General features: G+C 40.4%; 2 protein-coding genes across 2 annotated transcripts in view; both read right to left on the bottom strand.

Annotated features, from left to right (window-relative positions):
- The window catches only part of LOC308408036 (Fc receptor-like protein 5), a gene marked incomplete at its 3' end in the record, with an annotated part of 241472 nt that overhangs the window by 165981 nt on the left and 53290 nt on the right, over positions 1-22201 (bottom strand). The window lies entirely within an intron of this gene.
- The window catches only part of LOC308391774 (low affinity immunoglobulin gamma Fc region receptor II-b-like), a gene marked incomplete at both ends in the record, with an annotated part of 37234 nt that continues 22561 nt past the window's right edge, over positions 7529-22201 (bottom strand). The window contains one exon of the mRNA XM_080874519.1: positions 7529-7599. Within this exon, the coding sequence (XP_080730645.1) occupies positions 7529-7599 (71 nt within the window). The remainder of the gene's footprint in view (positions 7600-22201) is intronic.

Here is a 22201-nt window from a genome sequence, read left to right as displayed (position 1 = left end):
TTGGCTAAAGTAAGAATGAGCCATTTCCACTATAAATTAAAGTAATATAACTGAATTATCACTATTACCACAGTTATCTACATAGATATTCTTTACTTACTGGGTTGCTGGACGGTCCTGGTTAGCTGAGCACGTTTGCTTACTTGTTTTACTGGCACTGCTGAGTCAGTGACAGTAAAACATAAAACACAAGAGAGGAGAAGCAAACTGAGGCTGCTCTGTGACACCTGAAAGCAGCAGCATTTACACAGACAGCCAGGTTGCCTCTTTGATGAAACTGCAGCGGTGCACACAGGAGAACAGAAACTGAAGCATCAAGCTCATTACACTCGTATTGATCAACATCGATACAAATGTTGGTATCAAAATGATCAATATTTGGATCGATACGCCCATGATTACTATTTATTGGAGTCCAATAAAACTTTATTAATGAAACTGTATTTTTAAACTTTGTTAATGTAAATGCTTTGATCACTATGACATCCATCCAGGGCCTGATTATTTTCATGATAGGGTCCAAAGTCAATATCATTCCTCTGTTCTGTCTGTTCTTCAGTCATATCAACTCTTCTCACTCCTTACAATAAATTATAAATGGATTAATGTCTCCCTCTATTGGCCACCAGCTGTAAGCACAGTCCAGTGATTGGACTTGGAAGCTGTGTTCAGAGTTTGACATGGGAAATATGGGACTAGGAACTATAACTTTATATCCACACTGACACTTAAAGCCCGTCACAGGACCGACCTTGAGTACTGATGTCTCTCTGATGTGGAGAATAGATGACTTCAAATGTTCTGTTTGCAAGATTTCGGGTAGCAGTGAAGTGGAAACAGAATAACTAAATGAACATATCATAAATAATGATAAGAACAGCTGTTAGGAAGCTGGAGTTCATGGAGGAAACCCACACAGATGCAAACTCCACACAGAATCACCTCCACCTGTGATTCAAGAACAGTACAGCACATATGGAGCACACACACAGAAAATGATATCATTAATATGAAAATGAATTTGCCTCTAAAAAGTAAAATATGAGAACTTAAATTAAACAATAAATTTGATGGTTCTTTCATAATAAATAACATAAAATGTTCTAGTAACACATGTAGCAATAAAGTGAACACAGAAGCACTAAATGAGCAGATCATAAATCAACAATCACGAAAACAGCTGCTCATGAAATTCCCGCTGTGCTCTTTGTCTGAACTCCTTGTTTCCTCTCTGCTGTGTGAAGTTTGATGAGAACATGAATCAATCATAAATCTGCTGAAAGGAAGACTTGTGGCTCAAACCACAGGCTGTGTTTCCTCTTCTCTATGTGGCTCAGTCAGAAATCAGGAGTGTCATGTTTCGGCTGTGTACAGGCAGGAGAAGGACCCAAACGCAAAACTCACGACAACGAAATTAAACTCAAAAGCTGCTTTATTGCAAAATGGCATGGAAGACTAAACTGGGACATGGATGACTAACACACAGGGAAACACAGCCATGAGGGAGACTACGACACTGACAAAGAGAAACACAGGGCTCAAATACACAGAGGGATAACGAGGGAACAAGACACAGAAGGAGAGCACAGCTGGGAGTAATCAGGCTGGACGAGACACGGGAAGCAAAACTAGAAACACTGACATGAGACACAGACCTTCAAAGTAAAACAGGAAACACACTGACTGAACTTCATGTAAACTTAACAGCAACTGGGGAGACAGAACATAGGAACCTGACACATGGTACAAAAACGTCACAGTAGACACAACATGGAACACAGGGAAGCCATATTACAAAGCCAAAGAACTAAACCTATGATAACCATAACTGAGACCTAGGGAAACAAGAAACAGTACAACAAAGGACTCAAAACATAAACCATAATATAAAAACACAAGATCTCTTCAAAATAAAATAGGAAACATGACAACCAGAACTTGACAACGTAAGACACAGACATGAAACACATGAAGAGCAGGGGAGACTTAACATGGGTTGGAAACACAAGGGGGAACTAATAAGCAAATGGACATAGGAGACCCAATGAGCTTAAACGTACTATAAACATCAAAATGAACTAAAACTCAAAACACTGGATCATAAGACCCAGGATCGTGACAAGGAGCTCCTTTAATTTCAGTGCATAAAAAAATCATGAAGGAGGAGACAAAGTTAGAAACTATATTTTAAGTAGTAGCGATTTGATTTTTACCAGCTCACTTTATTGAACAGATAATAAAGAATCTACAGTGTAATAACATACATAAAATAGAAATAGAAAATCAAGATTTATATGTCATACACAGAGTTTTCATGGCTTTGGTGAACATGAGACTGACACTGTCAAAATAAATTGGTATTACATGAAAGTACAGGCCAGACCTCCCTGAGAAAACTGGAAAAACTGCTTTACAGTAAAAAGGCTGCTGAGCATAACGTCACAGCAGTTGTTACTTCCCATTATGTTGATAGCTTTAGTTCATTTTGGAGGGTTGTACCCTGTTTTACATTACAATGAGTGCCTTTAAATAAAAGCTCTCTTTCAGTGGATTCATGCACAACACTGAACAGCTGTAACATGTACTCTCAGTCTGACACACAACAACACAGTTTATTTATGTCACACTTTTATTAACAAAGTTACAAAGTGCTTCACAGAAAGACATTTATAATATATTACAAATACAAGAAACAATTAAAAAGAAAAACAGATCTGCAGTACATTAAAGTCCATTAAAATTACTATCTAATGGGAGAGAAACAAGTGAAACACACTGAGCGAAGTGGGGAAATATAAACTCAGGCATCAGGATCATTGGTTTGAATTCAAAACCTTCTCCTTGTCACTCAAAGTGACTTCAAGTATTTAAGAGACTTTAAAGAGAAAAAACAGCTAAAGAGCTGCTGTTAAGATTTTAGAGCTGTGGCTGAATTTGGATTTTGTCACAATCTGTGGCTGCAGACTCTGTGGCTCTTTGTAAGGACCCAAATGCAGACAACGAGAGGCAAAATCAATTTTCATGGCTGGAAACAAACATGAACCAAATCAGGTTAACCAAAAATAAACAAAGAACTGACTGAGAAAAAACAAACAAACTGGGAAAGCTGAAACTTAAAGTAACAGGAAACCTGGAACACTGGGAATACCTTGAAGCACCTTTGAAGTATTGAGAGAACATGGAGACATAAGGATTAGCAGATGCACTGACAACAGACACAATATATACACAAGAGGGTGATCAGTGAAGTGGAAACACATTGGAAAACAGCTCTGATGAATTAAATATAACGAGACAGGGAAGCCAAACCAAACACACTGAACACGGGATGAAATACTGTCAAAATAAAACAGGAAGTACATGAACACATGAGCTTGATGCAGAAACGGGGATAAACAAACAGAGAGACAAAAGAGATGACAAAACACACTGACACAACTAAGACACACGGAGGGCGAGTGAGCATAAACATGGATGACACGACAGACTCTCACAAGCGACACAGGGATGAGACAAACACACAAGTGGAACCTCACAGACAATAAACCATAAACTGGAAATCAAGAAAACTCGGAAACATAGAAAGAACTAAACTCCTGCTTAAACTGTATAAACTTCAGTTCAGTTCAGTTCAGTTCTTTTTTATTTCAAACATATACATTCACCAACGTTTCATAAAATCATTCCATACAGTTGTTTGAAAAGGAGTACGCAGAAGTATATACTTATTTAGCCCTACCCCCTCAGGTTTACATCCTCATCATCTAAATTTGAACAACAAAAACGTATACACTGCCTTCAACTTAGAACATAACATCTCAAAAAAATATTTTTACATGTTCAACTAAAACTATATTTAGATTTGCTAATTTGCAGAAGAAAATAAACATGAGTTTGACTGCTGTCTTGGGTTAATTGCATTTTCTTCATTCTTATACTTATTTAATATTTCTTTTTTGAGTTTTATTTTAAACTGGTTTATATCACTACTGACCTTTATTTCTTCTTTTAACTCATTCCAGAATTTAACTCCCGCTATTGAAATAGACATCCTTTTCAATGTTGTTCTTACTCTTTGTAATTTTAAATTCGACTTCCCTCTAAAATTATACCTCCCTTCTCTTTCTAAGAACCATTTCGATTGGGAGCATCCCTTTCCTTACCTTATATATTATTTGCACTGTTTTAAACTTCACCAGATCCTGGAATTTTATAGCTTGCGTCCTAATAAAGAGTGCATTTGTGTGAGCCCTATACCCCTCCTGATTTATTAGTCTAATGGCCCTTTTCTGCATTATGATTATAGTCTGAATATTACTTTTATATGTATTTCCCCAAAACTCTACACAATAACTCATGTATGGTAATAGCAAAGCACAATATAACATATACAATGTTTTCCTATCCAGAAATTGTTTTACTTTCCCCAAGACAGCAATGCCCCGTGTTAACTTTCCCCTCACATAAGTGATGTGTGATTTCCAACAGGCCTTTTGATCAATGATCACACCAAGAAATTTTATGGCATTAACCCTTTCTAGATATATATTATCGACACAAATTTCAATGTTAATGTTTTTCTTATAGTTTCTGAATAACATAAATTTTGTTTTATTTAAATTTAAGGACAATTTGTTTCTATCAAACCACTTCTTTAATATCTTTAACTCCTGTGTGATCACCTCCAGAACCTGTTGAAATTCCACACCTGAACAAAGTATATTGGTATCATCTGCAAAAATTACAAACTTTAGTATCTTCGATACTTTACAAATATCATTTATATACATAATAAACATTTTCGGACTTAATACTGATCCTTAAGGTACTCCACATTCAATATCCATCAATTTAGATTTAAACTCATTTATTTGTACATATTGCTGTCAATTCATCACATAGCTGTTTATCCAATCCAGTACCACACCCCTGAACCCATATTTTTCCAGTTTGATTTTTAGAATTTTGTGGTCAACAGTATCAAATGCTTTTTTTAGATCTAGAAAGACTCCTAGTGCATACTTCTTGTTATCCATACATTCTGTTATTTCTTCCATTAAATCCATCAATGCCAAAACTGTTGATCTATTATTTCTAAACCCATACTGGCAATTTGCCAACAAATCATGTTTATCCACAAAGCTATCAAATCTTTTTAGAAATAGTTTTTCCAGTATCTTAGAAAACTGGGAGAGTACCGACACTGGTCTATAATTTGTAAAACAATGCTTTTCACCTGATTTATAAATAGGAATAATTTTTGCAACTTTCATTTTTGTGGAAAAACCCCTTCCTGGAAAGACAAATTAAAAATATATTGTAGTGGTTTTACAACACCATCAATTACTTTCTTTACCGTTACCATATCAATATCATGACAGTCAGTACTCGTTTTGTTCTTAAGTCCACTGACAATATCATATATCTCCTTCTCTTCCACTGCTCTTAAAAACATTGAACTTGCATTCCTTTCAATGTTTCCTCCAGTCTCCCTTTCTATCATATAAACCTTTATTTCCGCAGCCAGTTTTGGCCCTATATTTACAAAAAATTCATTGAATCCATTTACTACTTCGTTCATTTTACTAATAGTATTTGTCCCTTCCACAAAATACCCAGGGTAGTCATTAGTCCTTGGTCCATTTTTTATTATACTATTTAATACCTTCCATATCCCTTTCATGCTATCTTTATTATCTTCTAACTTTTTGATGAAGTATTCTTTTTTACAAGTTCTCATCATGTTAGTTAATTTATTTTTATACTTTTATATTTCTTTTCAGATTCTGTAGTTCACTTTTTAATGAATTCTCTATATAAGGTGTTCTTTTTTTTACAGGCATTTTGCAGTCCCTTTGTCATCCATGGTCTTCCTGCATACTTATCTTTCCTGTTGTCTTCAATAAGTAGGCTGTTTTCCTCTAATAAGGCCATGAATATGCTTAAGAATGCCTCATAGGCTTTATTGACATCCTTGTGTTTATATACAATAGTCCAATCTTGTTTTATTAAGTCATTTTTGAGACACTGCATTGTCTTTTCTTAACTTAAACTTAGACCATCTTCACACTTTCACAGAGAGACTCACAAAAGCAAAATAACCTCAGAATCTTTGGTCAACGACCCAGCACCCTGACAGATTGACATTATTGTAGTCAGAGCTCTCCTCTGCGTCACCACGTTGCCCTGTAAAGGTGATCAAATGAAAGCATTTCAAAACAAACTCCCTCTGTTCTCTGCTTAAATGCATTCATTGTCGAGGAGAATAATCACCAATGTATATTTTGCATTTTAAATCTCGCGTTTTGTGCACTCACTTGTCTTGTTAATGACTTTGAGCTGAATCACAGATGCGACATTGGCGTAAACATCTTCTGCAGGACCTGAAATAATAATCTTACTGATGTTAATGTTCCCTTCCGTGAATCTCTAAATTATTGTGGTGGAGGGGTTCGTGTGTCCCATGGATCCCAGGGGCTGTGTTGTTGTTGGAGGGGGGGCCTCCTGGTAGGGTCTCCCATGGCAAATTTTATCCGGTCCCTCACCCAGGACCAGACAAAGAATAATTTAAAAACCTGAATGAAAGGAACAGTTCACTCTGCCCTTGAAAAGGTTAATGGGCCCCCATGAAGCAAGGCCTGGGGAGGGTGCCTAAGAGCAAGCACCTGGTGGCCAGGCATTGGTCCATGGGGCCCGGCTGGGCATAGCCCAAAAAAAGGACATGGGTCCACCCTCCTATAGGCAAACCACTTGCAGGAGGAGAGGGGAGCAGAATGGTGCTACGTCCACTGTACCAGTACGTCAAGATGAAGAGAGAACTGACCGTAAAAGTGAAGCTCTCAGTTTACATCTCTACCCTCACTTATGGTCACAAGCTCTGGGTTAGTGACCCCAAAGAACGAGATCGTGGATATAAGCAGTGGAAATAAGCTTACTTCAAAGTTTGGCTTGCTTCTCCTTTAGAGATAGCGTTAGGTGTTTGGCCATGTGGGAGGGGCTCAGAGTAGAACCACATTTGAGGTGGTTCAGGCATCTGACAAGGATGCCTCATGTGTGAGCTTTTCAGGCATGTCCCACTGTGAGGAGACCCTGGGGCAAAACAAGGAAATGCTGAAGAGATTATATCTCTCAGCTGGTGTGGGAAGCCTTGGTGTTCCCCCAGACAAGCTGGAGGATGTGCCCTCTCTGTTTAGGATGCTGCCCCCATGACCTGGCACCCAAGTGTAAGAAAATAGTTGGACGCATGGACTTCAATGTTAAACACAGTTATTATATAATCATCCAGCGTCCACAAGCTCAATATTAATGAAAGTTTATACTTTACCATTTTCAGTGTTTTCAAACCTTCTGATTATCTCATAGCCACAATGATCACCTGCAGGTCAGAGAAAATCAGTCACCTCATGTTTGTGATGCTAATTTAAACACAAATATTATTGAAAATAACATTTATTTTAAAACCTGCAGCAGATGTAATAAGTACAGTCTTGTTGAAAACAGCATCAGAATATGATAAATTGATGAAAAACTAACCAACAGGAAGAGAGGAGTACACTTGCTGCTGCTGATGTTGATTAAACGTCTGCTCATTAACAGCACCTTTATTAAAAATGTAAAATAAGACTTTTGCTTTTAAATGTACCTCGTGATGCATTTATGTCTTTGAATGATAATTCAACAGAACATCTTGCTAACAGAACATTTGAAGACATCTATTCTCCACATCAGAGAGACATTCAATTCAATTCAATTTTATTTATATAGCGCCAAATCACAACAACAGTCACCTGAAGGAGCTTTATATTGTAAGGTAGACCCTACAATAATGCATACAGAGAAAACCCAACAATCAATTGACCCCATATGAGCAAGCACTTTGGAAAAAAGGAAAAACTCCTTTCTAACAGGAAGAAACCTCCGGCAGAACCAGGCTCAGGGAGGGGCGGCCATCTGCTGTGACCGGTTGGGGTGAGAGAAGGAAGACAGGATAAAATGCACAGAGATTAATAACAAGTACGATTTAATGCAGAGAGGTCTATTAACACACAGTGATTGAAAAAGGTGACTGGAAAGGAAAAACTCAATGCATCATGGGAATCCCCAGCAGCCTACATCTATTGCAGCATAACTAAGGGAGGATTCGGGGTCACCTGGTCCAGCCCTAACTATATGCTTTAACAAAAAGGAATGTTTTAAGCCTAATCTTGAAAGCAGAGATGGTGTCTGTCTCCAGAATCCAAACTGGAAGCTGGTTCCATAGACGGGGGCCTGAAAACTGAAGGCTCTCCCTCCCATTCTACTTTTAAATACTCTAGGAACAACAAGTAGGCCTGCAGTGCGAGAGCGAAGTGCTCTAATAGGGTGATATGGTACTACAAGGTCATTAAGATAAGATGGGGCCTGATTATTTAAGACCTTGTATGCAGTGTTGGGACTAACGCGTTATTAAGTAACGCGTTACAGTAACTACGTTATTATTGTGGTAACGAGCACGGTAACTAGTTATTATGCCAAAACCAGCAACGCGTTACTCGTTACTGGGATTTAGATAGGTTCGTTATTCGTTACTTCGTGTGGTGGCTATCGCGGAGCTTCCACAGATTCAATAACATTAGCAAGTGGTGGAGGCAGCAGGTGGATGAAGGAAAAGGGAGGCAAGAAGAGAGACCCGAAGCGGCCGCTGGTCCGAGAGTGTCAGGTGAACTGAACTTCAGGTAAGAAGTTATAACCTGCAGTCCATCTGGGTCAGATATAAACCAAGTTTAGGTGGAGTTTATTTTCGTTATGCTGACTTTTTCGTACTGCGTGCTAGCTAGCATGACGGAGTTTCTATACAGCTGGGTGGGTGCTATGTTACTGATGTTGACCTTTATTTTGTTCATAAGGTTAATTATTAGAGTTGCCAACCGTCCTGTAAAAAACGGAATCGTCTCGTATTCAGAGAAAATATTACGCGTTTCGTATTGAGATGAAAAGGAACACATTTTGTCCCGGACTTCAGCTACAATGAAAAAGACGCAAAGCTGGAGTTATTCTGTGTTTACGCTGCACAGCTGCCTCTTCTTCTCTCATCCTCTCACCCTCCCTCTCCTGTTTCTACTTCAATCACGAAACTGATCAATGATCAGCTGATCGGCTTTTCTCTCTTTTTTATTTTTCGCCCACTTTGCGCCAGAAAGAGGAAACCAGCTGATGTCGCGCTAAACAACAGCAGCACTTTTAAGCTTGATCAGCTGTTGTTAGAATTTATTTAATATTAATTTCTAGTATCAGCTGATGTTGGCTGGAGCCACAGCTGTAAAACTGCTGGTCATGATATCGGTTTGGTTATGTGATGAGAGGGAAACATGAAGATGAAACCAGGAGATGTCCTTACTGAATCATCAGAGCTGAACAGGTGATGGAGAAACAGGTTTACCTTTTAGTTAACATGAATGAGTTGAAGAGAAGTTATGAACTGTTGAAGGACATGTCCTGGTCAAAAATGACTCCAAGGTTCCTCACAGCGTTACTGGAGGCCAAGGTAATGCCATCCAGAGTAAGAATCTGGTTAGATACCATATTTCTAAGCTTTTCAGGGCCGAGTACAATAACCTCAGTTTTATCTGAATTAAGGAGCAGAAAGTTAGCGGCCATCCAGATTAGGGGTGGGTGATATAAACAATATACGATAGAAACAATATAAATTTGGCCAACGATAGAGATTTTGACCATATCGCTATATCGCGATAGCGCATGTTGATGATGTCATCAAGCTGCACCTGTTTTGGTCGAAAGCATCGCACCGGCTAAAACCATTATCATCTGCAAATTATGGCGGGCGACAGTCATAGCAAAGAGATGAAGCACTTTTGAAATATGGGGAAAGCCAAAAACTGCGCTTCCTCCACTTCCATAACATTGATTCGTTAATGTTGAATTCTCTCGCAGCTGTTCTAGTCCCATTTTGTTGCAGTATATTAATAACTAACCTTTTATTGTGGATGAATAATATCAGTTGTTCTCCTGACTGAAGTTTGGCCTGTGTATAGCATCCTGCTATGCGATTGCATTTGTCCCTAACCACCAGAATCTGTCACGTTAACTTTTATCGAGTGGAAAAAAAGTTGGCGTTCATCCTCCAGCTTCAATGTGCTAATGTTATGCTAACATAGCTGTGTCGCTAGCAATCACGTAGCACAAAATTATATACCAGGTAGTCCAACTTCAGTAACCCTGCAAACGCCACTGCTGTTTAGTTTTCTGTCTTCATTTATGTTGGAAGTGGTAGCAGAGCTGTACGTTTTAATTAGTTTCAAAAATCTCTCAGTCAGAGCATGGCATGAAATGTTTAGGTGTAAACTAGCGAGCTAACTTCCTGTTAACTTCTAACTCCGTTAAATTTAATAAATTCTGTTTTCATGGATGCATGGATGTAAAACTTAATTGTTACACCAGACAAAGGAGCAACGCTGATGATTTAATTAAAGATGAAATAATTTAGACCGTTTTTAACTCTTAGTGTTCGTTTGACTTTGGGACCTAAAGTTGACAGAGTTTTGGACCCAGATTACTCCGCGAAGCTCCTCACTATGGCAGCCGTAATGCTCTGACAATCCATCAAGCAGTGTGGCTTACCAAAGTTGTACTAAAACATTTTTTAACAGATTTCTGCACGCCAAAATCGGTTCGAGGTCAGTTAGCACAACCAGAATTCATACATAAGGCACACTCTCAATTTTTGAGAAAATTAAAGGATTTTAAGTGTGCCTTATAGTGTGAAAAATACGTTATACAGAAGAAAAGAATATATCGTGATATATATCGTTACCGCATGTGCTTCAAATGGTATCATGATTAGTATGCTGTCCTCGCCCTGAGTCTCTTAGTTTCACCAGCTAGACAGCGAGATAACGATGCTCCAATAACCAGACTTATTTTCCTTTTTGCGCTGATTTATTGAAGAATGGCCTCTGACCATTGCCTTCTCTTTGACCATCGTAAAACTGAAAGTACAAAATACTGTATTAGCTAACTAACATTGTAAACTAGCTTGTTACCCTCTTACTGCAAGCTAACAAGATAAAACTTTTAAATGTACAAATTATCGTACCATTTTTACACAAAACAAAAGAATAATTATTTTATCGACACTCATACTTACAGACATATCTTGTCCAAGGCAACAACATTTTAAGGTCCGTATCAGCTTAGAACGATAACATTACGGTATCACTTTCCGCCATCTTTTATTTCTTCTTCACGTTCTCATTTTTTTCCTTTCCCAAAGTAACCGAACCCAAAGCAGCCACTAGAGGGAGCTCTAGGGCAGCTTACAACTATAATATCCGATTTAAGTTATAAAAGGCAGAACACTCCCCGCCTGGTACAATATAATTGTGCCACTAGAACAAACTTTTCTAATAATCATTTTGAACAGTTTAGGGCTATTTCAAACACTTATTTATCACTTGATAAAAGCAAAACCATATCAGCGATGGGTCTCAAAAACACTTTTTCATTTCCATCTTTCACAGTCTTTACTTCTGCTTTTCGAACCTTATTGTCCTTGCTCTCAAATGTTCTTACAACTTTTCCCATGGACCAGTCATTTCTGTGTGCGAGAGCATCTTTCAATAACACAACATCACCAACTTTTATGTTTGTTTTATCATCAGTCCATTTTCTCCTTTGCTGTAGTGTTGAAAGATATTCACTTTTCCACTGTTTCCAAAAAGAGTCTGCCAAACACTGTACTTGCTTCCATTGCTTTGAGTATAGGTCTGGCGGTCCAAAGCTTCCTGTTGGTGCAGATAATGCATTGACCTTTTGTGTAAGGAGCATTGCTGGAGTGAGAAGGTTTGGTTTGTCTGGATCTGTTGAGACTGGTACAAGTGGTCTTGCATTCATTATTGCCATTACTTCTGCCATGAATGTACTTAACACTTCATGCGTTAGTTGGACATGTACGGCTTTCAACAGAATACCATCTAGGATGCGCCTTGCTACTCCAATAAGTCTCTCCCACGAGCCACCCATGTGTGACGAGTGTGGGGGATTAAACAGCCATGTGCATCCTTTCTCTTGCAGGTATGAGTTTAGTTCTGTGTCCTTGTGATCAATTTGCAACTCATTGCATGCTCCAACAAAATTTGTACCTCTATCAGATCTGAGTATTTGAGCAGGTCCACGGATGCAGAAAAATCTCCTCAGCGCATTGATGAAGCTGGATGTTGACATTGTTTCAATGAGCTCAATGTGCACAGCTCTCGTGGACATGCAGGTGAAAAGCACAACCCAGCGTTTACTGTCTGCACTCCCTCCTCTGGTGCGACGTGTGGTGACCGTCCAGGGTCCAAAGACATCCAGTCCTACACTAGTGAACGGTGGCGTTGGTGTCAGCCTGTCCACAGGTAAATCTGCCATCTTTTGGGTCTGAAGTCGTCCTCGAAGCTTTCGACAGAGAACACACTTGTAAATAACAGAAGAGACGAGCCGTTTACTGCCAATAATCCAAAATCCAGCACCTCTGAGCGTTCCTTCTGTTAGGTGACGCCCCTGATGCGCTACCTTCTCATGATAGTATCTAATAAGAAGGATGGCTATATGATGAGCATTTGGGATAATGAGTGGGTGTTTCTCATCTTTTGTTAGGTTAGCAGGTGCCAATCGACCTCCTAGTCTGAGGAGCCCATCTTCATCAATAACTGGATTTAACCTTTGAAGACAGCTTTGTTTTGGAAGTGGCAGATTTTCTTTTATGCATCTGTACTCTTCTTTGAACGTTTCACTTTGTACTGTGTGAATGATGAACTTTGCTGCTTTAGACACTTCATCTGTGGTGTTAGTTTCACTGAAACACTTCCAGCCTTTACCTTCTGTGTTTGTTTTCTTGAATGATACTGCCACACGCTTTAGTGATGCAATAGTGCGACACAATCTCATCCAATGAGAGAATCTTTCAAAACGGCATGGCTCTAGCTGTGTTACTGAGGCTTTGGTAACAAAACTTGTTATATCAGGTCTGATCTCTGCATCTGTGTCAGGATCGATCAGTGTGAAACTATCACAGTGAGACTTCTCTATGTCGTGTTGTGTCAAAAAGGAAGGACCACTAAACCAGTTTGTAGAAGCCAATGCAGAAGCTGCAATTGGTCTAGTGGCTGTGTCTGCTGGATTGTCACTAGTGGCTATGTAAAACCACTGTGCTGGATGTGTAGTCTTTCTGATTCTAATCACTCGGTTAGCCACGTAAGTGTAGAACCTCTTTGTGTTGTTGTGTATGTAACCAAGAACAATTTTACTGTCTGTGAAAAATCTGACAGTGTCTGCTTCAATGTCAATCTCATCTCTAATGAGTTCGTACATCTCTACAGCTAACACTGCTGCACATAACTCCAATCTAGGAACAGTGTGGGCGGGTCTTGGGGCTACTTTGGACTTGCCCATGATGAAACCTGTGTGCCACTGACCTTCACCATCAATAGCTCTCAGATATGCCACTGCTCCTATGGCCATGGTGGAGGCATCTGAAAATATGCACAGTTCTTTTTTCACAGCAATGGCCTGGGAGAACGAGAGGTAGCACCTCGGTATCTGAAGCCGCTCAAGATCCTTCAATGAGCTTCTCCATCTGCTCCATTCATCTTCTTTTTCTGCAGGAAGTGATTCATCCCAGTCCTTTTGCTCTGAGGTCAATTCACGGAGAAGAGCTTTTCCCTGCATTGTGATGGGTGACACGAAACCCAGCGGGTCATACAGACTGTTAACAGTGGCCAAGACACCTCTCCTGGTGAACGGCTTTTGTTCAGTGGTGACGTGAAAGGTAAAACAGTCCTTTTTAAGATTCCACAGTACCCCCAAGCTCCTTTGCAGGGGTATGTCGTCCAACTCTAAATCCAAGTCTTTTAGATCCTTGGCTCTCTCGGCAGCAGGAAACGCTTCCACTACTTTGTGGTCATTAGAGGCTATTTTATGTAGCCTTAAGTTTGACTGTGCCAGCATCTTTTGAGCGCTTGTGAGTGTCTCAACAGCTTCTTCCACTGTTGCTGTGGATGCGAGACCATCATCAACGTAAAAATGTCTCATTACAAACTGCTTTGCATCATGTCCGTGCTTTTCTTCTCCCTCGACTGCAGCACGCCTCATACAATAAATAGCCACAGCTGGGGAAGGGCTATTCCCAAAAACATGAACCCTCATTCTATAGTCACAAATACCTTGGTTGGGATCATTATCTTTATACCAAAGGAATCTCAGATAATCCCTATGATCCTCTCTCACTTCAAAACAATAAAACATTTGTTGCACATCAGCTGAAAATGCTACAGGCTCTTTCCTAAAACGCATAAGGACACCCAGCAGTGTGTTATTTAGGTCGGGTCCACTTAATAAGACTTTGTTAAGGGACTGTCCTTCAAATTCTGCACTTGAGTCAAAGACTACTCTCAGCTGATTAGGTTTTTGTGGGTGGTACACACCGAAGGATGGCAAGTACCAGTGTTCTTTGTTTGAGTCCAAAGGTGGAGCGACTTCTGCATGGTCATTGTCCAGCATGTTTTGAATGAATTCGATATATTGTCTTTTCATTTCAGGGTTCCGGTCTAATGTCTTTCTGAGAGATTGGAGGCGCTTGAATGCTTGCTCTCTGTTACTCGGAAGCTCTGGTCTTGGAGAGCGGAATGGCAAAGGCGCCACCCAGCTGTTACATTCATTTTGATACACCTCCTTCTCCATGATGTCAATGAAGTCTTTGTCCTCTACTGACAGTGCTGGTTTGTCATCATCTTTTGTCCTGTCAAAAACAGTTTCTCCCAGTTGATTGGTGTTTGTGTTTCCCCTGTCCTTTTTGGGGTTAGGTGTGGTGTTTAACTGGTCTTTGATTTGAAACGTGTTAGGACATGGGCAGAGGTAAGAAGCACGGCCATTCTGGAGAATATGTGTTTTGAGAACACTCACACTAGGGGGCTTATGCGTCTTCCCCATGCAGGCTTCTCCAACTATAACCCAGCCTAAATCCAAACGCTGTGCATAAGGTGTATTGTGTGGCCCATTGATTCTCTCTCTGACTTTGTGTACCTGTATAATGTCTCTTCCCAAAAGCAACAGAATAGGTACTTGTTCTTCTACAGGAGGTACTTTTTCAGCTATCTTCTGTAAGTGTGAGAACTTCATGGCCACTTGTGGAGAGGGAATCTCTCTCCTGTCGTCTGGAATCATGTCACATTCAATCAGGTTTGGGAGTGGGAGCTTTACTTTACCATCCATTGACTCAATCATGAAGTTTACTGCTGTTCTGCCGACATTATCTGACAGTCCTGAGCATGTTCTGAGCTTGTAAGTCTCTGAGCGTGTCTTAATATTAAAGAGCTCAAAAAACTGCGACTTAGCTAGTGACTTGTTACTTTGTTCATCAAGCACTGCATACATCTTTCTAGCCTGTTCTTTTTCGCCTTCTGGATAGACTAACACAGGACTTATTTTTGAGCATGAATGTGGGCTATCTTCATCACCACAGACTTCTGTGCATTTGGAAACAACTGAGGCATTTGCACTATCCTGTGTCTCCCCGCCATCATCTTTATCAGCTCCAGAGCTCTCAGCTGGAGCAGGGGGTGGACCTGGATGTAGCACTGCTAAATGCCTGTCGCTACCACAGTCCATGCATTTTATTTGAGCCCTGCAGTCCCTTGCTAAATGTTGAGTAGAGCCACAGCATTTAAAACAGATTCTGTTCTCTTTTAAAAATGACTTGCGCTCATCTATGGGCTTTGCTCTAAAACTCTTGCACCTTTTAAGAGGGTGAGGCTTCTTATGTATTGGGCATACCTTGTCAGGGCTTTCTATAGGCTTGCTGTAACTATTTTGAGGTGAACTAGTGTCTGTAGGAATGTCCGTTTTGTGTACACTAATCACTTGCCTGTTACTGCCTCTGAAGCTTTTCTCCTTCTTGAAGCTTGTGTCGGCAGGAGGTGTGATGACAAAGCTTGGGTCGTTTCTTATTTTGGCTTGTTGTCTTACAAACTTTGAAAAGACACTGAAAGGGGGGAAAACAACTTTATGTTCTTCTTTGTACTTTGCTCCTGTTGCAATCCATTTTTCCTGCAGTCCATATGGTAACTTTTCCACAATGGGGTTGACTCCGCGAGCTGTGTCCAAATATGAGAGGCCTGGTAGATATCCTCCATCTTTTGCACATTCTATTTCCTGCAGAACGTCACCCAGCTCTCTTAACTTTGTGTTGTCTCTGTTGTTTAGTTTGGGAAACTGTTCAATCTTTTTTAACAGTGCATTTTCTACCACTTCTGGAGATCCATAACATTCCTCGAGTCTTTGCCACACAAGGTTGAGAGCTGCAGCTGGATTAAAGACATGGACTGATCGGATTCTTTTGGCCTGGTGACCAGACTCCACTCCAAGCCATTTGACCATTAAATCTAGCTCCTCTTGAGCTGTAACGTGCAAGTCTTTAATAGCACTTTGAAATGATGCCTTCCACGCCCAGTAGTTTTCTGGGTGGTCATCAAACTGCAAAAGTCCAGTACTTAACATTTCCCTCCGTGTCAGGTACCTTGTAATATCCTGGACACCCTGTGTCTCTGTTGATGTTTGAAGAGTGTTGTATGGATAAGGTTTGGGGGAATCCAGTCTCTCTCTCTGTTGTGTTTGGAGTTCCACTTTAACATTAGCCTTTTGAGCACTGTGTGAGCAGTCATTGTCTATATCTGCATTCATAGCCATTTCGCATTGTTCACGCGCAGCTTTGTGACAGGCAAGTGGATCTACTTTTAATTTGAATCCTTCAAGGCAAATATCTGAGTGTTTTTGTACATACTCTGCTGTGCGTTGTTTTGGACTGGCGGGTGGTCCCACCAATGGATAGCGCAGTTCACTCTTTGAGAGTCCCTCCTCCTCTTCTTCATAAACTGCAACCTCTGCTTCTGCAACTGCAACAGCCTTTTGACAGCCCAAAACATGTAAATTTGCCTCAAGTTCAGTTTTTTGTTTCATTATAGCTGCTTCTCTTTCTGAATACGCCAGCTGTGCACGTGCAGCCTCTGCTTTTGCTCGTGCTTTAAGTGCTGCAGAACTTGTGGATGAACGCTTGGACGTACGCGAGCGTCTAGACTCTGCCTGTGTGTCTGCGTTGCTTGCATTATCCTTGTTCTCCATATCCTCTGCGTTGTGCACTTGTTTTGTTTCTCTTTGGTCTGGTGTTTCTTCCTCTTCTGGAAGATCTAGTTGATATTGCTTTCCTGACCGTAGACTCATAACTGATGTGCTGAAAATAGCTCCTCGTGGTTGTGCCCGCTGCGCTAATGTCTTTTTACTATGCTGTCCTCGCCCTGAGTCTCTTAGTTTCACCAGCTAGACAGCGAGATAACGATGCTCCAATAACCAGACTTATTTTCCTTTTTGCGCTGATTTATTGAAGAATGGCCTCTGACCATTGCCTTCTCTTTGACCATCGTAAAACTGAAAGTACAAAATACTGTATTAGCTAACTAACATTGTAAACTAGCTTGTTACCCTCTTACTGCAAGCTAACAAGATAAAACTTTTAAATGTACAAATTATCGTACCATTTTTACACAAAACAAAAGAATAATTATTTTATCGACACTCATACTTACAGACATATCTTGTCCAAGGCAACAACATTTTAAGGTCCGTATCAGCTTAGAACGATAACATTACGGTATCACTTTCCGCCATCTTTTATTTCTTCTTCACGTTCTCATTTTTTTCCTTTCCCAAAGTAACCGAACCCAAAGCAGCCACTAGAGGGAGCTCTAGGGCAGCTTACAACTATAATATCCGATTTAAGTTATAAAAGGCAGAACAATTAGAGCAGGGCGATATGGCCAAAAATATTTATCACGATATATATTTGAAAATTTGCGATAACGATATAACTGACGATATAATTGATGCGAGACAAAATACAACTCCACAACATTACTAGCGCAAAAAGACAACCTTCCATTTATTTTCACTTAAACAAGAAGCTGGTTTTTATGTACATTAAAGCTTTATAAAAATGTAACAGTGCAAATGCAAATTCCTTGCTGAAAGTTTAACTAAAAGGCATTTCCAGTAGAAATGGGCTGACATATCCTGAGCATAACCATGTATAATATCCACTGAAGTTAAAAAGAGGTGCTTTGCAACATTAAACTGCAGTGTGCAGTACGTATTTTTCGGACCATAAGGTGCACGGGATTATAAGGCACATTAAGTGAAACAAAGCAGTCAGATAAATCAAACTTTATTAGACTCATTCTTGCTTCCTCCACTTCTGTACCATTGATTCATTAATGTTGAATTCTCTGGCAGCTGCTCTATTCCCATGTTGTTGCAGTATATTAACCTTGTATTGTGGATGGATTATCTCAGTTGTTCTCCTGACTGAAGTTTGGTCCGTTTACAGCATCCTGCCATGCGACTGAATTTGTCTCTAACTATCAGGAACCTTAACGTTAACTTTTATAAGTGGAAAAGTGTTAGTGTTCGTCCTCCAGCTTCACTGTTTATGTTATGCTAACATAGCTGTGTCGCTAGCGATCACGTAGCACATCATTATATACCAGCTAGCCCAACTTCAGTAACCCTACAAACGTCACTGCTGTTTAGTTTCCTGTCTTCATTTATGTTGGAAGTGATAGCAGAGCTGTACGTTTGAATTTTTTCAGAAATCTCTCAGTCAGAACATGCAATATCATGCTTAGGTAACTAGCGAAACTAGCGAGCTAACTTCCGCTAGCTTCCTGCTAACTTCTAACTACGTTAAATGTAATAAATTTTGTTTTCATGGATGCCTGGAAGTTAAACTTCATAGTTACACCTGGTAAAGCAGCAATGCTGATCGTTTTATTAAAGATGAAAGAATTTAGACAGTTTTTAACTCTCAGTGATGCTGCAGTGTTCGTTTGACCTGAAGCATACAGAGTTTAGGACCCAGATTACTCCCAGATTTAAGAGCATCTTAGTCCGACAAATACGACAATAACGACGGCCGCTTGCATGTTCTGCAAAAAAATGTGCTTTGTCGTGTATCTGACGGACAAACACCAAACCAGTTCCACATCACTGAAGTTGCACCATTTTTACAAACCAATTCTGGTTCATTTGTTTCACTCAACAATCGGCCATGTGCGTATGAAAACAAAGGCACTGCGCATGCGCGTTTTACTCATATTCTATCGCGATATTTCATTTTCCTATCGTTGCCTAACATTATACCGGTATTACCGTGAACGGTATAATATGGCCCAGCCCTAATCACGATATGAATTTTAGGCCATATCGCCCAGCCCTAATCCAGATCTTTATGTCCTTTATGTCATTCCTGCAGTTTAACTAATTAGTGTGTGTTATCTGGCTTCATGGATAGATAGAGCTGGGTGTCATCAGCATAGCAGTGAAAATGTAGATGTAAGGCAGTGCAGGGTACCTAGACCCGGTTCGTAGAGTACGCTTGGGGAGTGTGATCGTGTGTACAGCGTCTCTTTATGTCTGTCTCCACGTTGGTTGAGTGTGGAGTAAGTGCATATGAGAGCATGAGGGTGGGAATGGATGTTTGTATCTGTGTGTGCCTGTATGTCTGTGTCTATATGTCAGGTTGGGTGTCAGACGCCACCTCTCTGGGGACATCTCAGGCCCTCCAAGGTTTGGAGGCCTATCTCCCCCCACCACCACTTCCCCTGCCAGTGGCGGACTCCCTCAGACATCGGTGCACCCCTCTCGGCCTGGGGCTCGGTCACTCAGGCACGGCTGGCTGCCGGCGGAGCTCACGGGCGCGTCACTGCAACTCCCCCTGGCTTCTGCTCCGCGGCTGCTGAGTGAGCCCTCATCTGGGACTCTCCTCAGCTCTTTCTGGGACAGTGGCGCGGCTGCCCCTCTGTTGGTCTTCCTTGGTCTCTTGTGTTCTGGGGGCCTCTGGATGTCTGGAGTTTTCATCTCCTCCATACCTGCTTCATGCCCTGGAGGACGGGGCTGTGGCCCCCCCACACCCTCTAGCAGATCATTACATGAAGGAACCTTTTAAAAAAACAAGCGCGTCCATGCTCACAGGGGTACACATGGGTGATCACACCCACAAACTACACCCTTTTTGGCTCCTACCTCAAAGCACACTGTGTTCTGTTGATCTTATGTGCTGCACAATAATGTTTAATATTTAGTATTTACTGTCATATTCCCATATATCATTGTGATGTTGTTTATTCTATTACTCTTGTTCTCTTCTGCTTGTTTTCTTTTTTCTTTCTCAGCAGGTGACCCAGGTGATCGATAGATGCATTTTTTTTCTTTTTCTTTTTTTTTTTCTGCCCGTTCTGTTGGTTTTTGTTTTTTGCCCTTCTCCCCCGTCCCTCTTCTCAGCTGTTTCTCTTTCCCTCTTTCTTTCTCCCCTTCTTTCCCCCAGTCAAGTCTGTCCTGTATTCAGTAAGTGAAAATAAAATAAACAATAAAAGGTGAATCAAATGGACCATTACGGCAAGGCTGGGATGGTCAATTTGGTAAAGTAAATCCGTTGGGCATCTTTCTTTGCCTTTAGACAACAATTCTGATCAGGGCCGTGCAGAGAGGTTTAAAGGGGCGGGTGCGCAAAGTTAAAAAGGGGCACATTGAACCAGGCTGAATAACAACAACACACATTCATCAAGAATCTAATATGGGAAGGGCAGGGCTGTGTTGATCTGAGACTGTAGACATTACAAAGTCCATAGGAGAGATGGTAGCTGATTAAACAAGTGTCATGAGATAATAACAAAATCCAAAGATTGGTGACAGCGCTTGGAACCATAAGGCAACAAAAAACTGTGAGAAATAATTTAGGCTCTGCCTGTGAATCACTCTTTGCTTCTCTTCTTCCTTCCATCCCATCATTTCATATATCACTCTCCACTTGCTGTCTATCTGAGAACAAGGCACAACTTGCTATTGCAATAAACTATAATCTAATTATCCACACCTAACAACTCTTGCACTTAATCTATAATAAAATGATGACAGAAAAATGTTATAGCACTGCCTTTAGTAGCCTCACACAGCTCCTGCTGTTTCCTCCGCATGTCCTTACCAGGCATGTCTGGACAATGTTATATCATGAGTAATATTTTTTTTTTTAATCCATCTAAATAAAACACACACATGCACGCACACACAGTGACATTTTAGACCTTCTTCAGAATACTGTATATACTATGGGCATCACAGTGCTGATCCAGAATCCTTACATTATTATTTATTACTAGAGCTACAATAATAAAGCAATGAGGAGGGGGAAGTAATAAATATGAAATAATGTCATTATGATGATTCCATTTGTTTCACTATCCACTCTGTGCAGGGGCAAAGCTTATTACATTTTTAAACTGTAGATATACAATCATTTTACTGCTGTAAAATCCAAATTTTGTCTTATTTAAAATATAAATCTAATATAATCTGCTTCTTAATGTATGTTCTTTAAAATACAGCTTGTGTTTTTTATTATATTATAATTATAATAATGCATAATTATGTGGACATGCATATTAGATCGTTTTTTAGTGAAATATAATCCCTCCAGAAAGGCAGGAAAAGCCCGGAAACTTACTTTAAAACTAAATATGTTCCCTAAAACGGTGACAGACCCATGACAGCCTTACACAGGTAGCCAGCAGCTATGACCAGCACTACTTGTGCAGTTAATACAAGGACAGGTAATGTTTGTCACGCTGTTGCAAACACAGCACGCTCGTTTGTTTCAGTTCGTCAGTTGCAACAAGACAGCTTACCAACGTGTACATAATAAGCTAATACTCCTGGGTGCTATACACTACAGTGTACGCTGTACACCTACTTACTGGTTTTGTCGCATCAGTCTGTGTCTCTGAGTTAACTTGTGTTTCTCCTACAGATCCGGACCGCTAAAAATGCGCGTGCTCTTTGTGAGCTCGTTCCCGGCTCGTAACCAGCGCGTTCTGCCGTCAAGGGTGATCATTGGTTAAATGTGATCATGTGACTGATGCAAGCCAGATCCTTTTATTTAGCAAAACTGTGATTAATAGTTAAATATTATTGTTGAGGGGCACAGACAGGACTCCGCACGCACACACACATAAAAAAATAAATAATTTTTTTTAAAAAGTTGCCTCAACAAAAGGGCACTTTGGGCACCCATGAGGAAAGGGGCGGGTGCTCAAGCCCCTCTAGCCCCTCCCCCCCCCCCCCCCCC

Source organism: Rhamphochromis sp. 'chilingali', assembly GCF_963969265.1.
Source record: "Rhamphochromis sp. 'chilingali' genome assembly, chromosome: 1".
Lineage (NCBI taxonomy): Eukaryota > Metazoa > Chordata > Actinopteri > Cichliformes > Cichlidae > Rhamphochromis > Rhamphochromis sp. 'chilingali'.
The sequence above is the reverse complement of the archived record's forward strand: the minus strand, read 5'-3'. Positions and strand labels throughout refer to the sequence as shown.